A 15,728-nucleotide genomic window follows, 5' to 3' on the forward strand; every position below is an offset into this window, starting at 1 on the left:
CAGCAATGAACAGTATGAAAGTGATGCACAAGTCACTTAAAGCTTTACAAGAAATAAACCAAATTATGAACTTGACTATGTGAATGTCAAGTCTGAATAATATGTCTCCTTTAAATTGAGACTTTTTTAATAATGACATTTCATCAGGGATCATCGATCATGAGGAAGATCCAGTGTTCAGCTGTGTATCAGTTCAGTGGGAGGGACTCCACAGTGGGAGCTCTGGTCAGGTGATGGATCAGCCTTGTTCTCTGTGCATGAAAACCGCTCGGACTCCGAGGCGAGCAGAATTAATCACGACCTGTGGCTGCAGGAGCCGTTGTTGCTCAGCAAAACAGTTAACGTATACAAACAGGTTCATCCGACTGAAAGGGTTCAGCGTGTTCACAGCTGCTTCTGTAGAAGTCAGTCATCTTCTTTCTGTGGACGATAGGAGCAGACCCCCATCGAGGTAAATGGAGCCTGGTGGGAGTTCTGAGCTGAGCCCTCAGCAACAAAGGCAATTATAGCAGCCTTTTCAAACTAATGGATGTGACTGAAGTCTCAGCCTCTCCTTCCCTGAATCATAACCGTTTCTCACCCTCAGAAAGATCTGACACCTCAGCCCTGTGCTCCCCACGAGCAGCACGAGCTCAGACAACAACTTCAGACCACTGCAATTAGTAAGAGCCTTTCACTCCCTTAATATATGCACCGTGTTAATCCACTGTCTGGAGCTACATGCAGAAGGATAATGTCTGATATATCTGTTGTTTCTACAGTGGAAAACACCATTAAAGGAAAGTTATTTAAATATGGAAAGTCTTTGCAAACCAACTTTGCATAAAGTGCAGTCGCACAAATAAGAAGAAAAAACACACCAAACTTCAAATGAAACCAAAAATGCATAATCACGTCCGTGGGAAAATCTTAATCTCATCGCATCAAATATTTTTTTCTCACTTACTTTCATCAGAACCCGTGGTCTCCTCCGTGGTTTTGATGTAGTCATCCTGGAAAGGAAATACATTTGCATTAATTAATTTAATAATTCATGTTAGGCATCACTGTGGAGGATGTGCACTTCCTCTCACACTTAATGATTTGTCAGTCATTAAGGGAATATTTCAGTTAAGCATTAATAATAAAGGAAAATAACAGATATTAAGAAATGTACAGAAACTTTGCTGCAAATGACAGTTTCGATGTGAAGGAGTTTTCACACCTGAAAGTCTGAACCTGTGGTGTCTTTGTTTCATGTTTATTTGATGGCGTTTTGCAGGTCATTGTCTTTCCAATTTAGTTTAATTTCCGTTGTAGTATTGTATTTATGTATGGTATTACTACCACAATCACCAACTCCAGACACAGTACTCTATGGTAGTTGAAATGCACCAAATCAACATCTGTTGCCTGTTTTACAGTCTTCATGCTAAGCTAAGCTAACCAGCTATATATTTAGCCTGCAGACATTACGAATGGTATCAAACTTTTTATTTCACTCAACAACTGTATTTCCCAAAATGTGAAATTATTAATTTATATGTTTGTTGATGGACAGAAAATTGGAAATGCATGTTTTGTTTTTTTGTTTTCAGCAGAGATACATTTGAGACCAATAATAACGTCCACAAAACAGACTCATGTTCCACTTAGTAGCTTCCAGAGCTTTCCACCTTATCACAAGGTCTTCATCAGCCAGTTAATTCAGAATGATGAAGACGGTGGATATCTACAGCTCTTCTTCAACTCAAACTGCAGGTAAAGAAAATGTAAATCTGTCAAAAGCAGGAGAACAAGTGAGTGAGAGAACATTGAGTTAAGATTGTTTTGTTCACAGATTCTTTCCAAGGTCAAAATGAAACAGTCAAACTTAACAATGTTAACTTGTTTTTGCATGACTCTTGAAGTTCTTCCTCGTGCAAACTAATTATAATAATTCATTTTTTATTATTACTGTGGTTGAATGCTCATTCGAACATTAAGTAAACGGCCACAGCAAGACTCTGAAAGCTTTAATGTGTCTCATAAAAGGACTTGGACTATCTTAGCTCACGCACTGTTGCAGGGGGAATATTTGCAAACTAACTCTGGTTTTTAAGATTGGTTCCCCGGCGGCGCTGCGCTGCAACGATAATAAAAATTCAGCGCCCCCCCCCCCCAACGCCGTATCCATTCTGACCCACTTCTCTCTGTCAGGACGGAGAGGATCAACAATAAAGCGGTTACTAGTCGGCTCGAGGCCCGGAGAGGACCCGGAGGATCAGGTCTGTTCAGTCCAGCTGGGTCTTATGTTGCTGAGGGGACACAGAGACAGAAGTCTCGAGTCCAAGGGAAGAGGCGTCTTAAATACTGTGCATCGGGTGAGGAGTTAAAGGGAGAGTTTCAGTGTTGATGCCTGTTTTTCCTGCATGGAATTAATAGTTGACTGTCAAAAATGACGAACGTGCTTCCAAGGATGAACCATATTATTTTATTCTTATTGATGTTACTACTTATTTTCTAGGCAGCTGTTATTTCTGTTTTATTTGTTATCGTTTCTTGTTTATTTGTCTTTACATTGCAATGCTGAGCCTTTTTGTCCGAGATAAAGCTCCTCCTTGGAAGCAGTGATGTTGTTTTGTTGTGTAATTTTGTGTTCCGCAGGCAGAACGAGCTCCTACACATCAGGCAGGTGACACCTACAGCTGGGGAAGAGATGTAAAGGGAAAAGACGGACACAGGGCTTTGTAAACAACAAAAGAGACACTAACCTCGACTTCCTGTGGCAATGACAAGCAGCGGCGGGGGAGGAAGAAAGGGAGAGCCATTGTTAGAGGTGAAGAAAAAAACAGTGTTCATTCCATTCAGCATGTAATCAGTGGGTAGGTTTATTACACTTATGGCGGCGGTGAAACTGTCAGCCCCTTAATGCTCACTGATTGCAAATACATGCCTTAGTCTCGCTCGTCTCGCGGGACAACACAAGACATTCACAGAGGATTACGAGCGCCTATTAACCGAGGATGATCAGCTGCCACTTCTGGGAGCTGGCAGGGGTCCCGATCGCTGAGGACTCATTCTCTGGCGCCGTTTACAAGCGAGTATGAAACGCCAGCCTCCCACCGGCTCAGAAGTTTGTGGATGAGCCACGACACAGCTTCGGCCTCAGGGGCGAAAGGAGAGAGGAGAATCGGTGGGAATCTTCAGAGTCGGTGGGCGGATTGGGATTCTGATGTTTTTTTTTTATAGATACAGCAGCAGACATAAGGAGCACATTCACTAAGCGCAGCATTGACAACGCAGACAGATATAGCTCCTGTAAAATACAACCTTGGGTTAACAGGGGAGCGACCACTTTCCTTTCATTCCATTCCACCGTCTTGGCTTAGGTCCAAGGGCATTACACATCAATAGCCACCACAGCCACTCCCCGTGTGCAACATCATTCAGCGCTCCGGTGTGTTGGAGAGAAATATAGCACTGCATGGTTTATTTCAGCAACTCCACCCAGTAAATAAACCTAATGCTTACACACACACACAGACACACACACACAGACACAGACACACACACACACACACACACACACACACACACACACACACACACACACACACACACACACACACACACACACACACAGCCTTACCTGTCTACTTAACAGTGCTGTGACAGCAGCTTAATATATCACTATGAACAATTTACAGGCCACACAAGGACAAGTCAAAAAGCCAGCGGATGGCTTTAAAAGGCTGAGGCAAGCTGAGCCGCCGCAGCTCTCAAAGCTTTCAACCTCAGGGGCTGTTTCTTAGAGGGAAAATATATTTCTCTGCCGCAGCAGTGAAAACCTCCAGGTGCTACATACACACCAGGGGCAGCATCACCGTTTGTTATCGTCGGAAAATCTTCCCGAACGGCTGCGTGTCGGCGATGACTGATGCGAGGGGGAGAAAAATAAACTTTAAACATGTCGTATGAAATGTTAGCACCCCACTGCTAAGTTAAATTACTTTTCCTCCTCCGATCTGCATCTTTTCACGGCGTTTTAAAGGTTGCGGCCGTGACACCGAGCGCTCGGGGTGATGCACAGGGAGTCGGGATAATTGCTAAAGCTCTTAAATCAAGTGCAGAATCTGTGTTTGCAAACGCTTTGGGGAAAAAGATGTCATAACATTCTCCTCAAAACAACCTCCCTCGTCATCAGAGACACAAAGATGGCATGTCACACGTCAGATGTACCGATTGCTTATTTAATTATTTCGCATTGGCCTCCTCAATTACCCAGCTCACATTGCTGCTGGGACCGGAGGGAGCCCTACAGCGTGTCCTAAAGGCTGGAGTGCTTATCTCCTCCCGGCAGCAGTGTGACAGCAAGGACACCAGGCGGAGGCTGCGTTTAGTCCTTCACCAAGGTTGAGAACTAATGCTGTCCCACTGAATCCCGGCCAGGCTCCACAGCAAGCCCAGACACGAGGGAGGGAGGGAGGGAGGAGGGAGAGGATCAGGGGGCAAGGAGGGTACGATATTCATGGTGGAGGTCCCCAGAGTTCTGTGATTCATATCACACACCACCTCTTCTGCCGTTTGTCAACAAGGCTTTAATGCAGCCGGTGTAAAACAGAGCCGGGGAGGCTAATGGAGCTTGACTATCCAGATGCTGCGACTGCTCCTCCAGGACCAGCTCGCCCGTATTAAGCAGACGGCATTTGGCCACAAGCCCGACTGCTCTCCTCTGAGTTAACGTCTATCTCACCTCGACTGAACCCTGTCTGCTGGCGACATAAATACCCCTGAGAGCCATGAACCACCTAACCCACACGTCACACGTCCTCCTGAGTGACACCAGAATGTTCATACACATCCCGGCTCTGCAAGAGAACCACAGGGAGGAGCCGAACTTCTGACTCGTACGCCATTTAAGAACATGTTTATTTCGTAGCGAGGAAGTAGGTGTGTGTATAGCTTGAGTTTATGAGCTAGCATTAATGGCTAGAACTGGTCGGAGTGAATATAAAGATCGATGTCATGAGCGCTCCCCAAAGTGAAGCCAAAGTGCCTTGATTGCCCCCTGGTGGCTTTCTGCAGTACAGGTCATAAATCCCAACTCCTCCATGTTAGTTGATGGTTCGCTACTGGCTCAAAAGGCGCAGGAATGGCACAAATTGTTCAATGGATATTTTGGCTTCCTTACTGGACAGTGTGAGAAAGTGGAAACACCTCGTCCACTACGACTGGACCTCAGAAGGTCTTAGCATCCATATCGAGGGCATAAATATGACAATTCTACAAAATGTGTGCCTCCGTGAATAGCTGCTAATAAGGGCATCTAGAAAAGATGAGAGAGAGCTTGTGTTGAGGGGAAATTTAAAAAAAGTGCAGACAAAAGAAAAGAGGATTTTACCAGAAGGTGTTGGAAGGTGTGTGTGGAAGCGTCAGAAACTCCCTCCAGACAAGAAACAAAGCAAAGCTAACAGGGCGAGGAAATCATGGAGTTTTATTTTGACAACCAACCACTAAACCACTATGACACGATTGGAGACATCTCACTATGAACCATAATTTCTCCTCTGAAGTGCAGCTCTCACATCTGCCCATACATCTAGTTAAATACCATGAACAATCAAAATCAAGTTACAATCATTGACAAAATATCTCTATTGGATTAGTATCAATAATGGCAGCTACTGTGTCATTTGTATGTGAAAAGGAAGTGTTGAGCCAGCTGTAATGTTTGCTCATGTTTCCCCACCGCCCAAGTGTTAGAGGTCAAAAGCAATTCACAAGAGACGCCCTGTATCCTTGGAGCGTCTGATGTGGAATACAAACTAAGCAGTGAGGAAACAGGAGGAGACGTTGGAGAGAAGCTGGCATGCTTTTTGAGTTTTCAAATCCAGAGGTGCTGGAGCACGACGGCATCTCGGCTCGACGGAGTCAAAGAAACGTCACAGTGAGAATCTGCATCTTCTCCTCGCCCTGCTGCAACGATCCGTCACGCGCACGCCGCCCACTCGCTTCACCGCTGCAGCTCCTCTGTCCCTGTAACGTGTCAGGGTCAGAAACATGCGTGCAGGAGGACACTTACATCCTCGACACACACGCTGATATACACACAAAAGGAGACGTCACCTCCACACACACTATCATCTCATCTACAGCTGAAAGGAAGATGAGCTCCTCTCTAACCACAGGACAGCATATCTCCTGGTCTAGTTCAGAAATATCATATTCTGTTGTTGACTGATTCCTTAGCTCTGTATCTAAACACCCTCTTCCAACGAATTGGTCATTCTGCCTTAAAGGAACAGTTAGTTCCCAATTTTCCCAGATTTTCCAGAGAACAAGGGACGTAGGCCAAACCGAAATTGTGTCACTTGTTTGTCCCGCTCAGTTGCACTGTTCTCTACTTTGAGTGGCTGCACACAAGCCTGTTATCTTTGTTACCTGCACGCAATGAATCCTGGGATAAGTTGGCCCAAGAGAGATCCACCTGTTGGATCCTTCGTTGCTCTCAAATGAAAGGAAGCATTTTTCGGCCCCATTTGAAGGAGCCTTCCAGATCAGACAGTCTATAGTTGGGCCACTTTAACCAAATGAGTCCACGAATGCAACCTCCAAAGTATGTGGCTCCTGGATTGAGATACAGCTAACCAAAGCCTGACTGTGAAATGCTCGGTCATGTTGCCAGTTCTGAGAAGATTAGGTACATTTGTTAAATCTCCATCGACGTTATCTTGCACGTTTCATCTCAATAACTCTGATCAAGATTTTGATCTACGCTGCATCTTGTATCGCTCCTAATCCAGACGAGAGCTCTCTCTCCGACTTAAATCTCACCTGAGGCTCCCACATTGCCCTGGTTTCTCCCTCTCGACTGTCTCTCATGTTATAGCTCCACTGTATAATTTAAGATGTTTGAAAACAACAAAGAAAAGAAGAAAAGAAAATGATTGAGCGTATTTCTCCAAATGTCAAACTCATTCCTTTTTATGTCTGGCAGATTTTTGTGATATTTGGCGGAATATCAGTTCAGGCCACCAGACAAACAAGTATCGTAATTAGTTTTTTTGACGTGCAGCCAGATCTGATGGCAGCAGCATGTGGCACTTTATGACAATTTGATGTTTGTAGAAACTGCTCCGTGTAAACACTAATTTCTTTGGTTTCAGATGAATCCATCCAGCTGCGTAAATTTCAACTTTACATATTTTCTGTCTTTTCATTTCGTGCTTAAGATTGTTTTTCATTAATCCTCCTGCATGACAGATTTCATCCAATCCGTTTCAAACTCCTTCCATGACACAACTGGATGGTAAAACATGATGAGCTGTTTTACACAAATTGGCTTTCAAACTTGCATGGCCTACATAAACTTAATAAAATATAATTATATATGTGTAAGGACAGAAGGAACTGTCATTTCTTTACTAATAAAATAATTTGAAGAGTGGAATGATGAGGTTTGGTATCATGTGTTTCTTTTGGGTGGACAACCTACCACAAGTACACAGACTAATTTCAAATGAGCCGTTAAAATGTGATGGTATTTGGCTTTTTAGATTAGATTAGATTAGATTCAACTTTATTGTCATTGCACAGTACAAGTACTTATACAACGAAATGCAGTTTAGCATCTAACCAGAAGTGCAAAAAAGGCAGTAAAAGCGCAGAGTATTGTGCATATTAAAGTGAAAATGTAACACTACGGCAGTAATCATGATTCCTACTCGGATAAGATATATTTCTTTGAAAGGCTCCCCATCAGAATGTTTGTCCCTTTTTTTATTCAGATGCAGATCCTTTGCAGCAAACAAGTGAACGAAAACGTCTTCAAAAACATTGAACTCACACAGACACACTCATATCAAGAGCTGCTGAAATCCCTCTAAGTCGAGGCTATGGCTACGTGCCTCATCCTCCTTACTCGTCCTTATTGATATGCTGAATACGATATTTGCAGTAAAGACCCAACTTAAGCAGCAGGATATGAGTTAGAGGTTAAATGATGATCTGGACATTTTGCATTTCCTCCGGTCGTCCTTTAGTCAGCCTCACCAAGTCATTGACTCAGGCAGTGACTGGATAAACACAGGCTGATGGATGGACCGGTGAACCGGGTCATGTCTGTAATGAACGGAGTCCTGCATGGGAGAGGCCCTCCTCAGCTGATTGCTCCGCTCTGGGGCCGGGGCCCTGTCATCCTATCAGATCACCGAGGTGTATCTGCCGATCTTCCTGGGCGGACACTGTCAGCTCACCGCTCCCCCGGCCATCATTTGCCCAGTAATGCGCTCTGCTTGATTAATGTAGCCGAATTAGCGGGCGTCTCCCTACTTTCAAATCGCTGCAAAAGGGCACACGGGCGGAGGCGGTCGTGAATCTACATTCCACCCTCTGTCTCCATGTAGTTACCAGGGAGCAGCGGGAGTGCATCTCACCGTTGCCGGGTCATTATGGCCGCCCCGTAACGGCATGCTGGGGCCTGAGTGGTGGAGGTAATGTCTCGCTCTGTTTGTACCCCGCTGCCTTTGAAAACGACAGAGAAATGGGATACACTAATGGCGCAGACCCACCACAGATTGAAGCACTTAGAAAAGCATTAGAGTGTTCCGAAATTACACTGTCTTTCGTCGCCAAACCCGCCGGCTTCAGAGCGACATTAAATATTCACTTAAACATGAGGCAGAAAGCACACGGAATCAATTAGGACAATCAGGTCTCCTCTAATATACATGTGTCCTCCTATAGACCAGCTCCTGTGGCTCTCTTCAGTTTGCTCTTATTGAGCCGTGACAGCTCTTAGATTTCTCCCTCACATTCGCTCTGACAGATATTAAAGTGATCTCTGGTTGTATGACAGGCTGTTTGAAGTGATTACATGCCATGTATACATATAGACAGTATATAAATATATAAATAAGAATTGTCATCACAATCCAGAGATAAAACAAGAAACCCACAGAGAAAAATGGGGGTGTCTCCATTGCAACAAAACACCAGAGCATTATGGGATTAAGTCGCAGCCCGGCAACACAGAGCTGGATCAAATTGATCATCTGAGCTGGAGTGCTCGGGGGCCTGCGGGCGGCGGACGCATGTTGCTTCACAAGGTAAAACGCCTGCCTGCAATGCAGTACAGCACACGGAGAACAATCTGCAGCCATCTCTGCACACTGAAGGGCACGTCTCTCTCCTCCCGAGCAGCCGAGGAGCCAACTGTCGAGTGAGCATCCGTCTGAAACACTTGCACTGCGCTGAAATTCAGAAATAATCAGGCAGACTCCGTTTGCTTATGAATGCAAATGATTGAACAAACCTGCAATGACATTTTCTTTTTTTATCAAATCACACGCTGGTATATTTGTCATTAAAATAAAGTAGTTTTTTTCCCCTCAACCTGAAACAGGATTCTAAAAACATTAACACCCTCGGATGAGAGGCTTTTTCTCTTTTACAGCCTCTACCATGTGTAAATTAGGCTACATTTCAGGAAGTTGCATCACAGGAATGAACCTTTTTTTCAGTATCTCATCTCAGGAGCTCTTCAGCTGTGGTCTGCGAATCCCCGATGAAGTTGCACATTGAAACAGTGGCCGGGCTCAGCTCGCCTGCACGGGACAGACTCCACAGTGGAATCATGGCATCGCATGCTCTGAGGGATGCAGTAATTGGAGAGGAGGAGGACGGAGCGGACGCAGAAAAATGGATTCCGTTGGACTCCGCTGCTGAGCCAAGCAGAACCGTGGACCGCTGGAGTCTGTGCAGCATGTAACGCCACCCCCCCGGCCCCCCATTTGCAAAACAAAGAAGCAGTAAGAGAGGAGGCGAGCCTTCAGGTTGAGCTCCACACAGATGCCCCAGGGAGATTGCAGCTTATGCAGGCCTCCTTTACTCTGCTGAGCCATGCTGCTTCTGGCTTCCGCATGCAGGCTTTAGCAGAAAGAAACACAGCAAAAATGAGACAAGCTCAAGGAGTCAGTTCCACAACAGCACAAATATTGATGCAATTTTTCTACTTTCACTTTATGGTGGCGACACTCGTCAATATTGATCTGCATAAACGTATCAGCTTTCATAAATTGAAGAAAAAGCTTAATTTGTTGTTGGCGTACTCATCTAAACCAGGAAACCAATATCAATACTGAAAATGTTTGGAGGCTAAGAAAATAAATTCCACTCCAATAGACTCTTTGTTTCCCTGAAGAATAAGACAAACCTCTCAGGTTAAGCTACTTAAAATACGAGGTATCTTCACCAAGTGATTATTTCAGAGTTGGGATTGATTTGAAAATGTTCAGGGATTAAACAGACAATTTTAAGGACCAGATTCAGGTCTGTCCCTCGCCATGAATTTTGATTTGATCCAAGGAATAAGCCAAACCAATGCTACAAGAAGGTATTACATACTTTGATCTATCTTAACCCAGCTGCTATTAAGGCTTTGTTGTATCTTGTATTATAAATTGATTGAATGCAGCAGTTGTTATTGTTTCGATGTCTGGCTTCGTTGAAATAGGTTTTCTATTTTTTCAACGACTTCTTTTCTCATTGACTATTCATATTTGTTCACACAAGGTTAAGTTACAACCGTCGGTGGAGGAGAGTGAGTAACATTGTCTTCACTTTAAGAAAAAGAATCTGATGTATTATTCCTCTCAGTCTATCTTACAACATGCACAGCTGAGTCCATCTCATCTTGGCCTTCAATGCCATTTTCCTGACGCTGTTTTTCACAGATGTAGCGAGGTGGCTAGCTAGCAAAGTAGGACAATGACTCTCTTGTTTGTCCATCCTTATACAGACTGCATAGTATAGGTCACCGTGTCTCCTCATTACTTGATGCCATTTAAACTGGGTGAAATTGTCATAATTGACTAAACTGAGATGGTCTCACAATTGTTCGAACAAATGCGTCATCGAGACCATGTTCCGCAGCTTCATCGCCAATCTCTACTTCTGTACAGTGGGAGGAAGTGAGGATGGGTCTTCCATCTTTCTATACTATGATCCATCCAGTGAAAATAAACATCAATGAGCACAAACCCATTATTGATTTGACGATTCCGTGATTCCTACATCGGCGAAAAACATCCTGAACTCTCACTAGAGCACCACATTTTTTGTTATTTTATTATTAAATAGTGTCCAACAAATATAACCATATTAGCCACTATTTAAATCAGTTGGCTAATCAAAGTAACCAGGTCTTTGCAGAAATTATTGTAAAGTGAAAGTTTGTGACGTTTTATTGAAGATCAATGTTTTCAATAGACATCAATGAGTGAGAAAGTATTGTACGGCATTTTGTTGTGAGTAAAAAGAAATAGAAAAATATCACCAGTAACACATTGTCCTCTAGCCCGAAATCAGGAATATTATTGTATCAAAATGCTGTGAAACCATTTGAGCGTGCTGCAGCGCACTATCATTATGTGTGTTCAGCAAACCTCCCAAAAAAAACAAACAATATTATTTTACAGCTGTGTAATCTGTGCGATGATTATTATGTTGTCTTATAGCCATTCGTGAATTTTTTAACTCCTGTTGTTTAAATTAATTAGGTCTGATGACAAGTCCATGGAAGCTACCGAGCTTCTTTTTGTTTTTTACGACTGTCAGACACATGAGTTCAGAGACCTGCAGCATGGTTAAGAGAAGATAATGATGATAACCATCCCATTTGAAATGCCGCAGGGATCAGAAGGAGACAAGCTCACAGGGGTAGCTAAGTTAAATATGCTAGCTGGCTGATTACATTTAATTCCCCCCGTCTGCCACGGCAATGAGAACAAATTGGGTTGTTGTGGCTGCTGATAATGCTAATCTCCGGCAGTGGCAGCGGGATATTACAGTAAAACTGAGAGCCACATTGAGATGTCACATTATGGCTTTCGGAAGGACTACATCATGCATAAATGAGATTCTGTCGGGTTCTTTCAAGTGAGAAAAAAGCTATTAGCGCTTTAGCTGTGTGCCCTATCCCTGCTATTCGATTTGCTTGATTAAGGTCATTTCAATATGACTTTGTAGTGTGTATCCATTATCCTGCCAACTCGGCATATTAAGGGTCTCTCTCTCTCCTCCACACACACACACACATAAACAAACATATCCCCCCTCATGCCAGACATACTAAACACAGCGTGTACACACACAGGATCACTTCCAAGCATATGCCCTTGACACCAAACTCTCGCTCTGACCGTTAATGCGAAGAGGAGGCTCAGCTCTCCCAGCTTCCTCCACGTGAAGCTCGGGGACTCTCGGGCCGAACCCAGACAGACGCCCATCTTGTCTGACGTTAATATCAATACAACAGAAAACAGTCGGAGAAGCCGATTCTCCCCGAGGCAACAGCGTGTCCTCTAAGTTTCTGCAGCTCCCTGATTGTACAGCACTTGCTCCGCTGTTAGACCAGTGAGCGATTCGTGGCCTAGAGCAAGGAACCTGTGCACCTGGCATTGTTACGCCTGTTGTTGCTGAACATAAACGATCTGAGTGTGTTTGCTCCGACCATGAGTTTAGCGTCGTTTGGTCCCGTTACATTAACGGTGGCCCAGAACGCGCATCTATCAAAAAATATTAAAAACGCCCGAGGCAAACCTGAATATATACAGGGCAGCACTTTTCTGCAGCCTCAATATATCTCCACCCGGCTGACACTGTGTATGCACAGCTAGGTTTAATCATTTCCACTCAAATATCAGGTCCCACGACTGCCCTTTTTCTGGGGGAAAGATTTCAGCGGGTGCCTGTTGTGTCTGTGAGCGATAACAATAAAGGTCACCGCAGATAAACAGATAAGGTCGTCATCGTTGTCGAGTGGCGGATGAATTTCCCACTGTCAATAAATAAAGGTTGATTTCTTATCGTCGAGATCCTCTCTCCTAGATTTTATTTTTTCCAACCTGAGCGTTTTGTGAATCTAAATCTCTCCAGCAATGAGAGGAAGGATCCTATCTCTTATATGCAAAGTCTTTTCAGATAGGAACCTGCTCCCAACCCACAAGTACACCACATTGCACAGGGAGCTTTTCTACATTAGATACAGTATATTTCTGAAACTGTCAAATCAAAAATATAAACAGGATTGGTTGCATTACTATGACTATTCTTCTTTGTTGTTGTCCTTCCTTTACTTTCATCCGATTGGTTAGTCCACCACTTTGTGCCAATGAAATTTTGGACAAACATCCATGGTTTCCTGAGGATGAATCCCTCTAAATTTATATCCTCCCCTGAATTTTCTGCTAGCGCCACCTTTAGTTTGACATTTCTTTTTTCTGTTGTTTCGACACATTAAATCAACTAGCATAAAATTGGGTACAGATATTTATTTAGCGTCTTTATTAGAATTTTGACAATACCTGCAGAACAATGACATTCCCCTACATTCCCACCACCCTCAGCTGTACTGTTTGTGTTTAGTGCTCATTACCCAATGCCAAGTTCCCCTATGAGCATGCTGGGCCTTGGCGGAGGTATGCGCCCCACTGATAGCCATTCTAATTATATTTGTGGACCACACTGGCAGAAGTTAAAGGGGATCCTGTGAGCAATCTTCCTAAAAGCTTCCACTGTCGCCTCATAGTCCGCCCTGATATAGTTTTTAATACATGATGGTTTTGTCTGTTGAAAAGCTCAATCGTCGACTGAGTCTCGGTGTCGTCGTGCCAGCGATGAATGAAGACAGACACACAAGCAGAGTGGCAGCATTTATCGCTGTGCCTGCAGCAGGGCAGAGAGGAGCTCCACCAGCACAGAGACAACTCTCAGGCAGATGCCACTATAAATAATGCATGAAGAAAAGAGCCAGAAGAAGAACCTTGGAACAGCTAATTATTCAGCTCGACAATTCAGCAACTCACATTGCTGTTGGTGCGTGTTAATACACTGATGTTGGAGGTGCATCCAGGCTCCATTGTGGAACACGCTGATCTGCATGTTGTCCCATCACAACCAGAAGGGGAAGGAGGAGAGATGTTTTTTATATTTGGACAATCTGTTGGACTGTGGAACGAAGCTTAGAAAAGCTTTCCTGCTGTTCGAGGCAGCAGTTTAGTTTTTCTCTCTCTGTATCTCTCTGTGTTTCCATTTCTTTTTCGCAAAGCATAAATTGATGTCTGGCTTTTCCACAGGAGCAACAACGCAAAAAAAAGCCTCTTAATTCAATTTCGAGTAGTGTTTGGAAGCAGGATTCCTTTTCTTCTCTGGTCCAGAAACACAACAAATCCCCTCCAACATTCACCTCCGTATAAGACACAGTGGTAATGACAAGAAGCAGGAAAAAGTGTGTCTTACCCCCACTTCTGCCTTTTGGATCTCATTAGTGTGCGGCGAGCAGATCTCCACAGACAGTTGATTTGATAGGTTGATTCACACAGCAGAGGAAATACAGATAACTAATAGCCCATTTAACTGCTGTGCATTTCCTCGTCTTAACTTTCAACCCCCGCACTTCCATTTACTTTTAATTGGAAATAGGTGTCATTCTCGTATTTTCTACAATTGCATGCCGTCCTCTCACGTTTCCTATTTTTCATAATTACCCTGGCTGTTGGTGCGGCAGCGTAAATCCTGTGGGAGGCTAATAAATGGCTGAGGTTGATGACAGGAGCAGGAAAATGCCACACAGCTGTTAGTGTGACTTTGAGCAAGGTAAAGGAGCTCCGTGTCACTGAGGGTCTAACTCCTGCTCACTCGCTGACCATCTACAGAAAGACGGCGTGAACCCTGGTCCCTGTGTTTATCAAGGAGCCCTCACTGAGGAGTGGAGCCGATGTAGCAGCGGTGACTCGGTCAATCGTCGTCATTTCGCTAACAGCCACAGTCATGAGTCTGATTCGTGTTTGGATAAATCAACAGGTTGCGTGCTAGAGCTGAGCTAGATCATGAGACTTGGTTGCTGTCGTTAATGGACGTGTTGCCAATATAAGTGCTTATAAGTCACTGGGGCTGGAGTCTAGTTGAGCGGTGATATCGCGGTGAAATATTGAGAATTGTGAAAGTCAAGATTATTTGGAAATGTTCAAGCCATACGAAAAATGGCAAATATTATCTAATTGTAGCTTCTTACATATGCTTCAACTCTCAAAATGGGATTTTACCACTCCTTTTTAACATTTTATGATTGAAATGGGGCAGAGTCATGAGTGCTAACCTGCTCACAGATTGTTAAATTAAATCTCTTCCAGACATAATTAGACAGAATACATTGTTCATACAGCACCTTTGTCAGATCCCAAAATTAATTTGCCCACTGCTTTGGTGTGTTAGCTGCTGAGCCGATGACCTGTCAATTAACCTCTGCTGCAATTCGTGTTATGTGCTAATTAGAAATCATCTATATGTGAACACGCTGAACTAAGATGGTGAACATGGTAAATGCCTGGCAAGCCTTATCATGTCAGCACTGTAATTCTAAGTGATTTTAGCTATAAGAATGGCTGCTGTATGGCTAGAAGTTATCTTTATGCCATTTTATCTATTTTATTGTAGATTAAACTGATGATGAATTCTTAAGATCAACTCATTATATTATTAGGTTTATAAAAATGTCTCTCACATTGATCGGATGCCTTGTGTGTACAGCACATCAGCCACAGAAACCCAGTGGCATTCTGTTTAGAATGAGATAAACACCCTGAAAATCCATGAAAAACAACAAGCTTGAAAGATGATTCCAAAAATGGATTGATTAGCCAAAATTCAATCAACTAATCGTTGACGCTTTAATTTGTTAAAATGCCACTATGGGCTTTGGAACCCTG

The 15,728-nt window shown here is 43.6% G+C and overlaps 1 protein-coding gene across 1 annotated transcript in view; it reads right to left on the reverse strand.

Annotated features, from left to right (window-relative positions):
* LOC133027994 (testican-2-like) overlaps positions 1 to 15,728 on the reverse strand; it is a 34,325-nt gene that overhangs the window by 13,369 nt on the left and 5,228 nt on the right. Inside the window, exons 2-3 of the mRNA XM_061095184.1 lie at positions 2,733 to 2,741; positions 947 to 992 (exon numbers count right to left, since the gene is read on the reverse strand). Coding sequence (XP_060951167.1) covers positions 947 to 992; positions 2,733 to 2,741 — 55 coding nt within the window. The remainder of the gene's footprint in view (positions 1 to 946; positions 993 to 2,732; positions 2,742 to 15,728) is intronic.

Source organism: Limanda limanda, chromosome 21, assembly GCF_963576545.1.
Source record: "Limanda limanda chromosome 21, fLimLim1.1, whole genome shotgun sequence".
NCBI lineage: Eukaryota > Metazoa > Chordata > Actinopteri > Pleuronectiformes > Pleuronectidae > Limanda > Limanda limanda.